General features: G+C 32.7%; 1 protein-coding gene across 1 annotated transcript; it reads right to left on the bottom strand.

Annotated features, from left to right (window-relative positions):
• Window positions 1-17,903: 17,903 nt before the first annotated feature.
• LOC117930744 (BTB/POZ domain-containing protein At1g01640-like) lies at window positions 17,904-18,263 on the bottom strand. Its single transcript, XM_034851433.1, has one exon. The coding sequence runs from the start codon at window positions 18,261-18,263 to the stop codon at window positions 17,904-17,906; it is 360 nt and encodes a 119-aa protein (XP_034707324.1).
• Between the last annotated feature and the right edge of the window lie 227 nt (window positions 18,264-18,490).

Raw genomic sequence — 18,490 nt, forward strand, 5'->3', positions numbered from 1 at the left:
TCTGAAATACTTTCTTGGGATTGAAGTTTCTCGATCAAGTGAAGGAATTTTTTTGTCTCAAAGAAAGTATGCCTTAGATCTTTTATAGGAGACTGGAATGTCGGGATGTCAACCTGTTAATACACCAATAGAAGAAGGTCTGAAATTGTGTGTTGAGTCTAATCAAGTATCAACCGATAAGGGAAGATACCAGAGACTTATGGGGAGATTAATGTACTTAGCTCATACAAAACCAGATCTTGCTTATGCATTAAGTGTAGTAAGTCAATACATGCATAATCCTGGAGAGCAACATATGAATGCAGTCATGCGTATTTTGAGGTATTTGAAGAATGCTCCTGGGAAGAGAATTTTGTTTGCTAAAAATGTTGATCATCAGAGTGTAGAAGTATATACTGATGCTGATTGGGTCGGTGCAGTGGAGGATAGGCGATCTACATCTGGTTACTTTACCTTTGTAGGTGGTAATCTTGTGACATGGAAAAGTAAGAAGCAGAATGTCGTCGCTCGTTCAAGTGCAGAAGTGGAATTTAGAGGTATGACTCTAGGACTTTGTGAGACATTATGGTTAAGACTCCTCTTACAGGATTTAGGTTATCTATCTAGGCAACCAATCCGATTGTTTTGTGACAATAAAGCCGTACGTGACATTGCTCATAATCCAATACAACATGATCGTACAAAGCATGTCGAGGTGGATAGATTCTTCATTAAGGAAAAGTTAGATGATAAGATTGTGGAATTGCCTAAGATTCGATCAGAAGATCAATTGGCCGATATCCTCACCAAAGCTATCTCAAGTTAAGTATTCTCAAAATTTTTAGACAAGTTGGGCAGGTGTGACATCTATGCACCAACTTGAGGGGGAGTGTTGAGATATTAGGAATGCTTTCATTATATCATTCTTTCCTTATGTCATTCAGTGTTGGGATATTAGGAATGTTTAGATATTAGGAACGTTGAGATATTAGGAATATTGAGATATTAAGAATATTGAGATATTAGGAAAGTTGAGATATTAGGATGTTAGTTGTTATTTCCTTATATTATTCTTTCCTTGTATCATTCTTTCCCATTCTTAAAATGGTGATTACCCTCTATATATACTATGTACATGAACGAATGAAAGTATGAATGAAAAACTACCATTCATCAATTTGAAGAAAGAAAATTGGGTGAGATTTCCAAGGCAACTATGGAGTTCAGTGGGTAAAGATTTCCACTCAACCAATCAAACACTGTTCTATGTGGTTGTAAATTGAAGAAGACATAATGGGTAATTGTCATAGTAATGCACGCCACCTACCTCTCAATCAATGCCCCACTCATGCATGGCCACCTTCCAGTGTACCACCTTGAAGTAAATGTGCCTGTCATCCTCTTAATTCTTCACCCTTTGATGTCAAAATTTAATTTTCGAAACTCCAATTGTTAAAATCCAATTTTTAAATTTAATTTTTAAAACTTTAATTTTTAAATAATTTTTGAAACTCCGATTTTCAAATAATTTTCAAAACTCCAAATTTCAAATTTAATTTTCAAAACTTTAATTTTGAAATAAATTTCAAATTTAATTTTCAAAACTTCAATTTTCAAATAATTTTCAAAACTCCAAATTTCAAATAATTTTCAAAACTCCAGTTTTTTTTTTCCAAATTTAATCTTTAAAACTTCAATTTTCAGGTTTAATTTTCAAAACTTTAATTTTCAAAATTCCAATTGTCAAAATTTAATTTTCAAAACTCTAGTTTTTATAAGAATTTTAAATTCAACTTTGGTTTTCAAATAATTTTAAGTTGTTTATTTTCTTTTTCCTTCCTTAGGATTTAGGGTCACCAAAAATCTCGTTTTAGTAAACTTGTCACATTTCCTTTCAGGTAAGCGTTTTTACAAATTTTCTTTGATTTTAAGATAATTTCTCGTTTTTCTCGATTTTTAATAAATATGAATGAATTTTTATAATTCCGCAATAATGGAAATTATGGAATTAATTCGTGCAAAAATCAATTAGGCTTTGGTGGGGCCCCACATATGAGTTTTCTCTTATATTTATTAATTGTTATGCTTAGTAAACATTGCTTGATTTTTGTCCTACTCTATGACATGCATGTGACTATTTTGTACTTGAACTAACCTTGTTTTCATGATGACATTATTATTTCCTGTTAAGGTACACTCCCAATCCCATTTTGTTATTTATTCTCCATGCAAGATTGACTTCCAGTGTATGATTATTCTTTGGTAACATGACTCTCAAACCCAAACTCGGTTTTTTACAGACTTTTTTTTTTCAAGAGTCACACTTAGGGTTTTTTTTTTTCTTATTTTGTTTTTACCTTTTAAAAATAAAACAAAAATAAGTGACGACTCCAAGTCTTTTATAAAAATCATATTTTTCAATAAATAAAAAGCGAGTAGCGCCATCAAGTGGGAATGCATGGAGTAAAATGTAGGTTCCACAACTTATCATTTTATTCAAATCAATTGACAACTAGACTCTTCTATGTCGATGTTTCATTTCTTTCAGATATTATTATTATTATTATTATTATTATTATTATTATTATTATTATTATTATTTTATTATTTAGGATTTTTTTCTCTAGAAACATTATAAAGTAAGAATTTGAAAAAAAAAAGTTTATTATAGTAATAATAAGTTAAAAATAAATTCATGTTCTTGATAATAAATAAACCAATAATAAATTTGTATTTATTATATAATATTATAGTTATTTAATATAATAGCAAATAAAATTTATAGTAAGAGTTTTTCAAATATAAAATGTTTTACAATATGGTTGTACTTTGATATATAGTATAAAAATAAATAGATAAACAATTATTTTATATTAAATAAATTAATCATAATTAAAATAATTAAATATTACTAAAATTATTATTTATTATTTGTTATTTAATAAACAATCTTATTACTTTTTGAATTGGTAATTATGAATAAATAGGATTTGTTTAACAATATTTCCTCTTAAAATTCTAGGAAATAAAAAAAAATATAAATCTTATTTAAATAGGATTTTTTTGAATAATATTTCCTAAACTTTTAAAAAACTAACATAAGAATCCTACGAGGTGTTTGTTTCTAGAGAGAAAAAAAATATTAAAATAAAAAAATATCTAAAAGGAAGGAAAATAATAATTTAAAATTTAAAATTTTAAAATTTATTTTCCTTGATTTTTTTCTTAATAAAAATGATTAATTAGTCTAATTTTAAAAAATGATTAACCATTACTAATTTTAAGTGTATTGTATTATTTTTTAGATGAATATTACAAATAAAAAAATAAAAAAATAAAAACAAAGAGTTTATTTATTTTATGGGCATAGAAGAACTCATCTCAATTTTTTTTTCAAATAAAATTATTTATTTATTATTTATAATTAATAAATAAGAAATATTAGTATACAAATATTAATTATTTTTTAAATGATTAATAATTAAAAAAATATTTCTTTTAATATTAATTTTTATTAAAATTATTTTATATCAATTAAATTTAAAGTAAGAAATTAATTTATTTTTCTATATTTCTTTTATTTTAAAATTTTAAATTAAAGAATCATATTTTCAATTTAAAAGTTTATCCATTAAAATTAATTTGAAATTAAAATAAAATGAAATTATTCATTTTTTAAAAATAGAAAAATTAATACATAAAAAAGAAATCAGTAATAAATTTATTTTTAAAAAACTCAAATTAAAAAAATAATAATAATAGATTTAATTTTTTTAATACTAGAATAAATAAAATTCAAAATTTATTTTAAGTGTTTAATTTTTCAAGTTCATAAACATTTTTTTTAACAAGTTAAGTATCAAAAAAAAAAAATATTAACATGTGCATTATCTATAAAACATTCCACTAAAAAAAATATGATTTAAGAAAAATTAATATGATAATACTCCTGTCCTGATGTTTATTTATATCAATATGATATGTTAAAGATGTTGGGCTTTGTGGAGCCTAGTTTTGTTTAATCCGGTTTGATGACCCGACCCGAATAATATTGCATGACTTTTTAATGGGAGATTTATTGAGGCCTGTTGGGCCCGTTTAGCCCATTGTGGAACCACCTTTTGTAATTAGGGTTTTTTATATGGTGGGGTTGCCGTGTTATATATATAGAGAGAATATTGTAGCCGCTAGGTTGTACTCTGTATTCTTCCCTGATAATAGTGATATCCCTGCAACTCCGTGGACGTAGGCAAATTGCCGAACCACGTAAATACTGTCTTGTGCGTGTGATTGTTTTTCTTTGGCGTGTGTTTTCTCTAATTTTTGTTTCTCACGGGTTGAGAATTCGGTTTAATTCCCTACAACTGGTATCAGAGCCTAGGGTTAGGTTTGAGTGAGAGCAATGGCAGAGGAAGCAGGAAAGGCGTCTGGAATAGAAAAGTTTGATGGCACAGACTTTGCGTATTGGAGGATGCAGATTGAAGATTATCTCTATGGGAGGAAATTGCATCTGCCTCTTTTGGGGACAAAACCTGAGAGTATGAAGGCTGAGGAATGGGCGCTTCTTGACAGACAGGTTCTAGGAGTTATTAGGTTAACTCTGTCTAGGTCTGTTGTACACAATGTTGTAAAGGAGAAGACCACAGCAGATCTGATGAAGGCTTTGTCCGGTATGTATGAAAAGTTGTCCGCAAACAATAAGGTACATCTGATGAAAAAATTGTTCAATTTGAAGATGACAGAGAATGCATCAGTAGCACAACATCTGAATGAATTTAATACAATCACAAATCAATTGTCGTCTGTAGAAATTGATTTTGATGATGAGATTCGTGCTCTGATCGTTTTGGCTTCTTTGCCAAACAGTTGGGAGGCAATGAGGATGACAGTAAGCAATTCTACGGGAAAGGAAAAGCTCAAGTACAATGATATACGAGATTTAATTTTGGCTGAGGAGATTAGCCGAAGAGATGCAGGTGAAACCTCAGGATCTGGTTCTGCCCTAAACCTTGAGACAAGAGGTAGAGGTAATAACAGAAATTCAAATCAGGGTAGATCAAATTCCAGAAATTCTAATCGGAACAGAAGCAAATCTAGATCAGGCCAACAAGTACAATGCTGGAATTGTGGGAAAACATGTCACTTTAAAAGGCAATGCAAAAGCCCTAAGAAGAAGAATGAAGATGATTCTGCTAATGTTGTAACAGAAGAGGTACAAGATGCATTACTTCTTGCAGTAGACAGTCCACTTGATGATTGGGTTTTGGATTCAGGAGCTTCGTTTCATACCACTCCACACCGAGAAATCATACAGAATTATGTTGCAGGTGATTTTGGTAAGGTGTATTTGGCTGATGGTTCAGCCTTGGATGTTGTGGGTCTGGGAGACGTCCGGATATCTTTGCCCAATGGGTCTGTTTGGTTACTGGAGAAGGTTCGACATATTCCTGACCTGAGGAGGAATTTGATTTCTGTTGGACAACTTGATGATGAAGGACATGCAATACTATTTGTTGGTGGTACTTGGAAGGTTACAAAGGGAGATAGGGTATTGGCTCGTGGAAAGAAGACTGGTACTCTGTATATGACCTCATGTCCAAGAGACACAATTGCAGTTGCTGATGCAAGTATTGATACAAGCCTATGGCACCGTAGACTTGGTCACATGAGTGAGAAAGGGATGAAGATGTTGTTGTCAAAAGGAAAACTACCAGAATTGAAGTCCATTGATTTTGACATGTGTGAAAGTTGCATCTTAGGAAAGCAAAAAAAAATGAGTTTTTTGAAAACTGGCAGGACACCGAAGGCTGAAAAATTGGAACTAGTACACACTGATTTGTGGGGGCCTTCTCCGGTTGCATCCCTAGGAGGTTCAAGGTACTACATCACCTTTATTGATGACTCAAGTAGAAAGGTATGAGTTTATTTTCTGAAAAATAAATATGATGTATTTGAAACTTTTAAGAAGTGGAAGGCCATGGTTGAGACAGAAACAGGCTTGAAAGTAAAATGTCTAAGGTCAGATAATGGAGGAGAGTACATAGATGGAGGGTTCAGTGAGTATTGTGCTGCACAGGGAATTAGGATGGAGAAGACCATTCCTGGGACACCACAGCAGAATGGTGTGGCTGAGCGCATGAACAGAACTCTCAATGAGCGTGCTAGAAGTATGAGGTTGCATGCTGGACTACCAAAAACTTTTTGGGCTGATGCTGTTAGCACTGCAGCTTACCTTATAAACCGAGGACCATCAGTTCCCATGGAGTTCAGACTTCCTGAGGAGGTTTGGAGCGGTAAAGAGGTGAAGTTTTCACATTTAAAAGTTTTTGGTTGTGTTTCTTATGTTCATATTGATTCTGATGCTCGTAGTAAACTTGATGCAAAGTCAAAAATATGTTTTTTCATTGGTTATGGTGATGAGAAATTTGGCTATAGGTTTTGGGATGAACAAAACAGGAAAATCATCAGAAGTAGAAATGTGATATTTAATGAACAGGTTATGTACAAGGACAGGTCAACTGTAGTGTCAGATATTACAGAGATAGATCAAAAGAAATCTGAGTTTGTCAACTTAGATGAATTGACTGAAAGTACTGTCCAAAAAGGGGGTGAAGAAGATAAGGAGAATGTAAATTCACAGGTAGATTTGAGTACACCTGTAGCTGAAGTTCGCAGATCTTCCAGGAACATTAGACCTCCGCAGCGTTATTCACCTGTTTTAAATTATCTCCTGTTGACTGATGGTGGTGAGCCAGAGTGTTATGATGAAGCCTTGCAAGATGAGAATTCAAGCAAGTGGGAGTTAGCCATGAAGGATGAGATGGATTCCCTGTTGGGGAATCAAAATTGGGAACTAACTGAATTGCCAGTAGGAAAGAAGGCTTTGCACAACAAGTGGGTATACAGAATAAAGAATGAGCATGATGGTAGCAAACGTTACAAGGCCAGATTAGTTGTTAAAGGGTTCCAGTAGAAGGAGGGCATTGACTACACAGAGATATTTTCTCCAGTTGTGAAGATGTCAACAATTAGACTTGTACTTGGAATGGTGGCTGCAGAAAACTTACATCTTGAGCAGTTAGATGTGAAGACAGCATTCCTTCATGGTGACTTGGAGGAATACCTTTACATGATTCAGCCAGAAGGGTTCATTGTTCAGGGACAAGAGAATCTAGTCTGCAAACTAAGAAAGAGTTTGTATGGCCTTAAACAAGCTCCTAGACAGTGGTACAAGAAGTTTGACAGTTTTATGCATAGAATTGGGTTCAAGAGATGTGAAGCTGATCATTGTTGCTATGTTAAGTCTTTTAACAATTCTTACATCATATTACTATTGTATGTGGATGATATGCTTATTGCAGGGTTTGACATTGAGGAGATTAATAATCTGAAGAAGCAATTGTCCAAACAATTTGCAATGAAGGATTTGGGAGCTGCAAAGCAAATTCTTGGTATGAGAATCATTAGAGACAAGACTAATGGTACATTGAAGCTTTCACAGTCAGAGTATGTGAAGAAAGTTCTCAGCAGGTTCAACATGAATGAAGCTAAACCAGTGAGCACACCCTTGGGGAGTCATTTCAAACTAAGCAAAAAACAGTCACCGAAAACAGAAGAAGAAAGAGACCATATGAGCAAGGTGCCCTATGCCTCAGCTATTGGCAGCTTGATGTATGCTATGGTGTGTACAAGGCCAGACATTGCACATGCAGTGGGAGTTGTGAGTAGATTCATGAGTAGGCCTAGAAAGCAACATTGGGAGGCAGTCAAGTGGATTCTAAGATATCTGAAGGGTTCATTAGATACATGTCTTTGCTTCACAAGTGCAAATTTGAAATTGCAGGGTTATGTAGATGCTGATTTTGCTGGTGATATTGATAGTAGAAAGAGTACTACTGGGTTTGTTTTTACTTTAGCTGGTACAGCTATATCATGGGCTTCAAATCTATAGAAAATTGTTACTTTGTCTACTACAGAAGCTGAGTATGTTGTAGCAACTAAAGCTGGAAAGGAGATGATTTGGTTACATGGTTTCTTAGATGAATTGGGTAAGAAGCAGGAGATGGGCATTCTACACAGTGACAGTCAGAGTGCAATTTTTCTTGCCAAAAATTTGGCTTTTCATTCAAAGTCGAAGCATATACAAACAAAATACCACTTTATTCGTTATCTTGTTGAAGATAAACTGGTAATACTTGAGAAGATTTGTGGATCTAAGAACACGGCAGACATGTTGACTAAGGGTGTCACTATTGAGAAGTTGAAGCTGTGCCAGCTTCAATTGGTCTTCTAGCTTGAGGACAGGAGGATGAGTTGTAGGGATGAAGGATTGTTTCTTGGAGGATAGCGGTTTGATGTTGGTGATTGGACTAGTCTCCAAGTGGGAGATTTGTTGGGCTTTGTGGAGCCTAGTTTTGTTTGATCCGGTTTGACGACCCGACCCGAATAATATTGCATGGCTTTTTAATGGGAGATTTATTGAGGCCTGTTGGGCCCGTTTAGCCCATTGTGGAACCACCTTTTGTAATTAAGGTTTTTTATATGGTGGGGTTGCCGTGTTATATATATATAAAGAATATTGTAGCCGCTAGGTTGTACTCTATATTCTTCCTTGATAATAATGATATCCCTGCAACTCCGTGGACGTAGGCAAATTGCCGAACCACGTAAATACTGTCTTGTGCGTGTGATTGTTTTTCTTTGGCGTGTGTTTTCTCTAATTTTTGTTTCTCACAGGTTGGGAATTCGGTTTAATTCCCTACAAAAGATTTTATAAATTAAGCATAACATTCCTTCACAACTTGAAAAAGAATATTCAAATATAAAAAATTTATTACATATAATTCAAAAGAAATAGGAACAATGTAAATTTAAATTGTGTATAATAAAATCTAATCTTCTAAACTATAACCACTATAGTCATGACGACAAAGTGGACAGTAAGAATGAGATGTAAACAAAGAAGCGATACAATGAGTATAATAAATGTCTCTGTAGACCGGGAGGATGATAATCTCATCCCCATCTGCAAACGCATCTAAACATATACTACACTCTGAGTACATCTCATGTTCAGAAAACCTAGAAATAGGAAATAAATTTATTTGAACTCCATTGAGTTTTATATTCCCTATTTGATTATCTAGTTCATTATTATTTTGTTCATTGTGTGATTTAATACATAGCCCTAAAATAAAATAACATATTAGTAATGTTACACTAATTGCCACAACTATTAAATATGTGGCATGTACGGTCCTCATATCGCACAAAATAAGAATAAAAAGGAATATGAACGAACATGTGTACTTGTAAAAAAAAAATACAATAATAAGAACAACATTAGTTTTTAGAAGAAAAAAAGTGTTTTTAAAATAATAAAAAATAATATAAATTGTGTGAACGCAAGGATAAAAATATTAAAATTTTCCAAAATATCAAATAAAAATATTGCTTTTGAACCACTTTTGCAATTTTGCATTATTGATAACGCACATACTATGCACGTGTAGTAGTTTTGTTAAATGGAACAAATTATTGGAATGTTTTATAGATAATGTTCATGTTATACACGTGCAGTAGTTTTACTAAATGGAACCAATTATTGGAATGCTTTATAACAAAATGTGTTTTTTTATATATTTTTTTCTAATGTGCAAAATTTCATATTAAAATCAATCCGTAATTCATTTTTTTTTTTTTAAAAAATTAACACACTAAAAAAGAAATCGGTAATCTATTTATTTTTTAAAAACTCAAATTAAAAATATGATAACACCTTTAATTTTTTTAATACTAGAATAAATAAAATTCAAAATTTATTTTAAGAGTTTTAATTTTTATAGACATTTTTTTAACAAGTTAAGTATAATTAAATTTAATTTAAGAAAAATTAATATGACAATACTCATGTCCCGATGTTTATTTATATCTATAAGATATGTTAAAGATTTTATAAATTAAGCATAATATTCCTTCACAACTTGAAAAAGAATATTCAAATATAAAAAATTTATTACATATAATTCAAAGAAGTGGGAACAATTTAAATTTAAATTGTATACAATAAAATCTAATCATCAAACTATAACCACTATAGTCATGACGACAAAGTAGACAATGAGAATGAGATGTAAACCAAGAAGTGATACAATGAGTATGATAAATGTGTCTGCCGACTAGGACGGGGAGGATTATAATCTTATCTCCATTTGCAAACGTATCTAAACATATAGTACACTCTGAGTATCTCATGCTCAGGAAACTTAGAAATAGGAAATAAATTTATTTGAACTCATAACCACTATAGTCATGACAACAAAGTGGACAATGAGAACGAGAAGTGATACAATGAGTATGATAAATGTGTCTGCCGATTGGGACTGGGAAGATTATAATCTTATTTCCATCTGCAAACGTATCTAAACATATACTACACTCTGAGTACATCTCATGCTCAGAAAACTTAGAAATAGGAAATAAATTTATTTGAACTTCGTTGAGTTCTCTATTCCCTATTTGATTATCTAGTTCATTATTATTTTGTTCATTGTTTGAATCTATATTGTCTGATTTAATACATACCCTTAAAATAAAATAACATATCAGTAATGCTACATTAAATGCCACAACTATTAATACTATATAAGTATACTTCATTGTCATCTCATCCCATTGAAAATGGATCGGATATGTGCCATGTACGGTCCCCATATCGCACAAAATAAGAATAAAAAGGAATATGAACAAACATGTGTGCCTGTAAAAAAAATACAATAATAAGAACAACATTAGTTTTTAGAAGAAAAAAAGTTTTTAAAATAATAAAAAATAATATAAATTGTGTGAACACAAGGATAAAAATATTAAAAATTTCCAAAATATCGGATAAAAATATTGCTTTTGAACCACTTTTGCAATTTTGCATTATTGATAACACACATGTTATGCACGTGTAGTAGTTTTATTAAATGGAACAAATTATTGGAATGCTTTATAACAAAATGTGTTTTTTTATATTTTTTTTCTAATGTGCAAAATTTCATATTAAAATCAATCTGTAATTCATTTTTTAAAAAAAAAAATAATAACACACTAAAAAAGAAATCGGTAATCTATTTATTTTTTAAAAACTCAAATTAAAAATATGATAATACCTTTAATTTTTTTAATAATAGAATAAATAAAATTCAAAATTTATTTTAAGAGTTTTAATTTTTATAGACATTTTTTTTAACAAGTTAAGTATAATTAAATTTAATTTAAGAAAAATTAATATGGCAATACTCATGTCCCGATGCTTATTTATATCTTTAAGATATGTTAAAGATTTTATAAATTAAGCATAACATTCCTTTACAACTTGAAAAAGAATATTCAAATATAAAAAATTTATTACATATAATTCAAAGAAGTAGGAACAATTTAAATTTAAATTGTATACAATAAAATCTAATCATCTAAACTATAACCACTATAGTCATGACGACAAAGTAGACAATGAGAACGAGATGTAAACCAAGAAGTGATACAATGAGTATGATAAATATTTCTGCCGACTGGGACTGGGAGGATTATAATCTTATCTCTATTTGCGAACGTATCTAAACATATACTTCACTCTGAGTACATCTCATGCTCAGAAAACTTAGAAATAGGAAATAAATTTATTTGAACTCATAACCACTATGGTCATGACAACAAAGTGGACAATGAGAATGAGATGTAAACCAAGAAGTGATACAATGAGTATGATAAATGTGTCTACCGACTGGGACGGGAAGGATTATAATCTTATCTCCATCTGCAAACGTATCTAAACATATACTACACTCTGAGTACATCTCATGCTAAGAAAACTTAGAAATAGGAAATAAATTTATTTGAACTCCGTTGAGTTCTATATTCCTTATTTGATTATCTAGTTCATTATTATTTTGTTCATTGTTTGAATCTATATTGTGTGATTTAATACATAACCTTAAAATAAAATAACATATCAGTAATGTTACACTAATTGCCACAACTATTAATACTATATAAGTAGACTTCATTGTCATCTCATCCCATTGAAAATGGATCGGATATGTGGTATGTATGGTCCCCATATCACACAAAATAAGAATAAAAAGGAATATGAACAAATATGTGTGCCTGTAAAAAAAATACAATAATAAGAACAACATTAGTTTTTAGAAGAATAAAAGTTTTTAAAATAATAAAAAATAATATAAATTGTGTGAACGCAAGGATAAAAAAATTAAAAATTTTCAAAATATCGGATAAAAATATTGCATTTGAACCACTTTTACAATTTTGCATTATTGATAATGCACATGCTATGCACATGTAGTAGTTTTGATAAATGGAACAAATTAGTGGAATGTTTTATAGATAATGCACATGTTATGCACGTGTAGTAGTTTTACTAGATGGAACCAATTATTGGAATGCTTTATAACAAAATGTGTTTTTTATATGTTTTTTTATAATGTGCAAAAATTCATATTAATATCAATCCGAAATTCATTTTTTAAAAAAAATAAAAATTAACACACTAAAAAGAAATCGGCAATCTATTTATTTTTTTAAAACTCAAATTAAAAATATGATAATACCTTTAATTTTTTTAATACTAGAATAAATAAAATTCAAAATTTATTTTAAGAGTTTTAATTTTTATAGACATTTTTTTAACAAGTTAAGTATAATTAAATTTAATTTAAGAAAAATTAATATGGCAATACTCATGTCCCAATGTTTATTTATATCTATAAAATATGTTAATGATTTTATAAATTAAGCATAACATTCCTTCACAACTTGAAAAAGAATATTCAAATATAAAAAAATTATTACATATAATTCAAAGAAGTAGGAACGATTTAAATTTAAATTGTATACAATAAAATCTAATAATCTAAACTATAACTATTATAGTCATGACGACAAAGTGGACAATGAGAACGAGATGCAAACCAAGAAGTGATACAATGAGTATGATAAATGTGTCTACCGACTGGGACTGGAAGGATTATAATCTTATCTCCATCTGCAAACGTATCTAAACATGTACTACACTATGAGTACATCTCATGCTCAGAAAACTTAGAAATAGGAAATAAATTTATTTGAATTCCGTTGAGTTCTATATTTCCTATTTGATTATCTAGTTCATTATTATTTTGTTCATTGTTTGAATCTATATTGTCTGATTTCATACATACCCTTAAAATAAAATAACATATCAGTAATGCTACACCAATTGCCACAACTATTAATACTATATAAGTATACTTCATTGTCATCTCATCCCATTGAAAATGGATCGGATATGTGCCATGTACGGTCCCCATATCACACAAAATAAGAATAAAAAGGAATATGAACAAACATGTGTGCCCGTAAAAAAAAATACAATAATAAGAACAACATTAGTTTTTAGAAGAAAAAAAGTTTTTAAAATAATAAAAAATAATATAAATTGTGTGAACGCAAGGATAAAAAAATTAAAAATTTTCAAAATATCGGATAAAAATATTGCATTTGAACCACTTTTACAATTTTGCATTATTGATAATGCACATGCTATGCACGTGTAGTAGTTTTGTTAAATGGAACAAATTAGTGGAATGTTTTATAGATAATGCACATGTTATGCACGTGTAGTAGTTTTACTAGATGGAACCAATTATTGGAATGCTTTATAACAAAATGTGTTTTTTATATGTTTTTTTTATAATGTGCAAAAATTCATATTAATATCAATCCGAAATTCATTTTAAAAAAAAAAAAAAAAATTAACACACTAAAAAAGAAATCGGTAATCTATTTATTTTTTAAAAACTCAAATTAAAAATATGATAATACCTTTAATTTTTTAATACTAGAATAAATAAAATTCAAAATTTATTTTAAGAGTTTTAATTTTTATAGACATTTTTGTTAACAAGTTAAGTATAATTAAATTTAATTTAAGAAAAATTAATATGGCAATACTCATGTCCCGATGTTTATTTATATATATGTTAAAGATTTTATAAATTAAGCATAACATTCATTCACAACTTGAAAAAGAATATTCAAATATAAAAAATTTATTACATATAATTCAAAGAAGTAGGAACAATTTAAATTTAAATTGTATACAATAAAATCTAATCATCTAAACTATAACCACTATAGTCATGACAACAAAGTGGACAATGAGAACGAGATGTAAACCAAGAAGTGATACAATGAGTATGATAAATGTGTCTGTCGACTGGGACTGGGAGGATTATAATCTTATCTCCATCTGCAAACGTATCTAAACATATACTACACTCTGAGTACTATATTCCATTGAGTTCTATATTCTCTATTTGATTATTTAGTTCATTATTATTTTGTTCATTGTTTGAATCTATATTGTGATTTAATACATTACCTTAAAATAAAATAACATATCAATAATGCTACACTAATTGCCACAGCTATTAATACTATTGTGGACCTCGCATTTCGGCTCAATGCGTTTCCCACTCGATGGCGAGCTCGATTTTTATTTTAAAAATGATTTTATTTATTCAAAAATGACTTGGAGTCGCCACTTATTTTTGTTTTATTTTTTTAAAGGGTAAACAAAATAAGAAAGAAAAACCCTAAGTGTGACTCCTTATTTTGAAAAAGGTGGTCTGTGAAAAACCGGATCGGGTTCGGGGGTCAGGTTACTTATCGGGAAGGTACGGTAAAGACCGTAGCACCCCTCTAAGTCCCTAAAGTCGGGTCTCTACTAATGAAATGAAGCAATCATGGCAATGGATGAGTAAATCAATGGATACCCCGAATAAATCATGCACATGTGAGAATCAGAAAATGCATAAACAACCAGAGTGGGAATGAGTGCGTACCTGAGCAGCGAGCCACTATGCGCTATCAAGAGAGAGGGTTAGTGCACAATAAAGAGCATAAACATAACTCACATGTCACTAAATCGAGTACGAAATCATCAAAGGCACGTATGGCACTTCATTCAAATTCACTTTTATTTTGATGAAAATTTATTTGATGTTGGGCCCTACCAAAGCCTGTTTATTTTGCATGAATCAATTCCATAAATTCCATCACTTGGAATTACGGAATTTAATTCTTACTTATTTTAAAAACATTTTTAAAATAAAGAAAATGCAAAAGTGGCTCGCCGAAAAGAAAATGGCAACCAAATTTTATTGAAAATGGGATGTTGGTATCTAAAAACCCTAAGGATGGAAAATTTGATGACTTGAAATCATTTAAAAAATCAGAAATTGGAAAATCATTTCAAAACGGGGTTGGAAATTATTATTTTGAAATCAAAAGGAAAGAGTTTGAGGGGGTGGCACATGGCTCAAAAGGTGGCCATGCACATGGGCCTGAGGTGCAAATGATATTCCACCTTGAAGTTGGTGATTGCAGCTGCCATTTTCTCCTTTTTGAAATTCTGATGATCTTCCCTTCAAACAGAGAGTAGCCCATTTTCCATACCTTAACAGCCCCATTCTGGTGACCTGTTACGTACCAATTTGTGTCTAGCCAATCAGAAAATGTATAACTTGTAACTGATAGAATGGAATCGGAAGGAGGTTGGGACGTGTTGATCACTGCAAGGCTGTCACCATTAATGCTCCGAATGGAAAGGAGAACTCCAGCTGCTGTGACAATCTCCCCGGTCAAGTCATTTACCTATATGGTTGAAATCGATGCCAGGAACTGAGGAAGCTGCCTGACAAAAACCAAGGAGCTGAGATCCTATAAAATGACAGTACAGTCATCTGATGCGCTTACAATCAGCATGTAAGGCTGGCTGACGTGTAGACAAGCAGTGGGTTCCATTAGGAATTGTCTTGGCTGCTGATTGACTCAGGAATGTGCTCTGCTATTTTCAAGCTCCTGACTTGTTCCTCTGCTGACTGAAGCATTGCTCTCAGCTTCCCAGTGGCTTGTCTGAGGGCTCTTTGGGCTCATTGATCATATCTAGTATCTCAGGAAAAGTCAAGCCCTTGCATCGGTCAAGACTGGTGAGTTCTTCAACCATATTGGCATTTTCAAAGTTTATCTTGTGACTCATTCCATGCAAACTTTATCAATGGGTCAGATTCAACTCTTCCATTGACTTCACTTGCCACATCTACATGGACTACCCGTGCGTGGCCTCTACATGAACCCTTAGCTGAAAGATCTTATCTCCGCCACTGCCACCTTCGATGCAGCCAAAAAGTTAAAACCCGGTGAAGTTGACTGTTGCTTATTTTCTAACTGAAGCACCCGAAAACCTCCATTGTCAGGATCAAACCTTGCAGTAGATCTTCCATCTTGCTTATGCCAGAGATCATGATCAGCCTCCCCTTGAGGAAATTGCATATTTGAGGCCCCTCCAGGCAGGCTCGATCAAGGGACCATTTGTAGGACCCATGGCAGTCAAATTTACCTGAGGATATCCCATTGAAGCTTGTATACGTGGTATCCATGCATGCAGGTAGGTGTATTTGGGTATGGGATGCCGTGCTCACTAACATCAGGTGAGATGACAACCCTTACATTACTGCCAGATTGTAAAATCCCTCTGACCCCGCTATTATGGTTCACATATGCTTCAACCAATCCAAGCTCATGACATGTCCCTTCACCCGCTTGCCTTATTTCAAGTTCACTTGTGATAACCCCAAGTTAAGTTCCTATAACTAGCAAATCTCATATTTGCTCATTATAAGCTTCTAGAACACCACCAGATGTATCACATCAGAGTTGCTGCAAGAGGCTTCATTAATTCTACCTCGGGATTCGCTACAGTTGTAGGGGGGACGGGACTGGCAGTATGGAACACTCCATCACATCCTTCAAAGGCAGAACAAAAAGCTCCGTACTCCAGCAAATCTGTCTTAAAAGAGTTTCAGGTTCTCAGATGCTTTCTCAAGTTTCTTCAAATGAGCATCCTTTCCATCACTGGGATCTCTAACAGTTCCATGGACAATGTAGCCCTTGGAGATAAGAAGCTTGACGTCCTATGAAGCAACGTACCCATCGGCGACTGTCACACACACTCTGCCCTTCTCTGCCATTATCAAAATCAATCCACAGTTTCTCTTGTTTTTAGCTCCTGACTTCCGTCCTTCAGTGTAAAGCCATTCAAATGTTGAAGACATCGAGATGAGGAATAAGCTTGCATGCGGGCTTAGCAATAACCCGATTTTATCTTCAGTAAATGAAACTAACAGCAGTAACCTTTAAGGGATTGGCAATGAGCATCATATCCCAATATCCTAAACCTTGAGCCAATCATGTCAACTAGTGCACAGATTACATGCATCGTTTCCTCTAGCAAATGCCGAAATCCTGTAGTGGTGCACCTGGAAGTGCTGAATGGGAGGAATGAGCATGAAGTCGGCCATGCGCGTGAGATTGGTGCAAAGCATAGCCATGGGTGGTGTGTGAAATGGTTCTTAGGAGTTCGGTGGGTACGAGGCGATGGATTTGATGGCCATAGGAGCATGCATGATGACTACGTGCACATGGGATTTGAGAAATTGGAATGAGTGGAATGATGATCAGAGAAATGGGTGGTGCGGTGTGTTCGAGACTAATGAAAAAGGAATGCAACGTGGGCATGGTGAGTGTGAGGATGTGGCTAACAAATTCAGCTGGGTATGAAATAAGGTTTAGGTTATTGGAAGTGAGTAATGGCAAGGCATGAATGAATGACTATGCATGCATGGTTCCATCTGTAGCATCCCCAACATAAGTCAAATACCATGAATAACACGGTACAGCTTCTGTCCCATAAGGAAAAGGCTGCTGAAGATAACCTGATGAAAAGTGAGGAGGTTGACTAATGCATTGCCCATCAACACCCAGATTCTCTCATGCCCAAATACCCGGAACATCCACCAAACTTCGATTATCGCTACTCATTCCAACCATGGCTGCCACTGGAGCAGCTTGATCTCCATAATTGCTTCATAAGCTTGCCCTGCAGTCGTGGCTCCACTGTAGAGGAAATCGAGGAGAGAGTCCAGCTCTTCATGGTTTAATTCCGGGAGTGTTATGGTATTACTGGGTGCAGCTTTGCATCCCTCTGAGTCCAGCATGTTTTTGAAGATCTCTGACCTTGCTGGCAATAATGCTCTATGTGCAAATAGAGAAGGTCCATTGTGGCCTGGCTTGACTTCAATATCAGTGTGAACTTGGTCTCTGCAAGCAGCAGCCAATCCTCCAAGAAAGCTCAATTTCTCGTTAAGTTCCTCTTCTAAAAGTGACTTGACTGGCATCTTATCTCCATTAAAAAAACAATGGAAATTGCTCCAATGCACACTAATACAAGCACAAAACCAGATAAAGCGATGATGGCAATGGTTCTAGGATTCAACTTCTAGCTCTTGTTGACAAAATTTGCAGTTATAGGGAAACCTTCAACACTTCCACTTAGACCACTGCCCATGTAGCTTCCAGATTTAGATGAAGAAGGAATCTCTGGATAATTAATGTACAACACATC

Source organism: Vitis riparia, chromosome 2, assembly GCF_004353265.1.
Source record: "Vitis riparia cultivar Riparia Gloire de Montpellier isolate 1030 chromosome 2, EGFV_Vit.rip_1.0, whole genome shotgun sequence".
Taxonomy (NCBI): domain Eukaryota; kingdom Viridiplantae; phylum Streptophyta; class Magnoliopsida; order Vitales; family Vitaceae; genus Vitis; species Vitis riparia.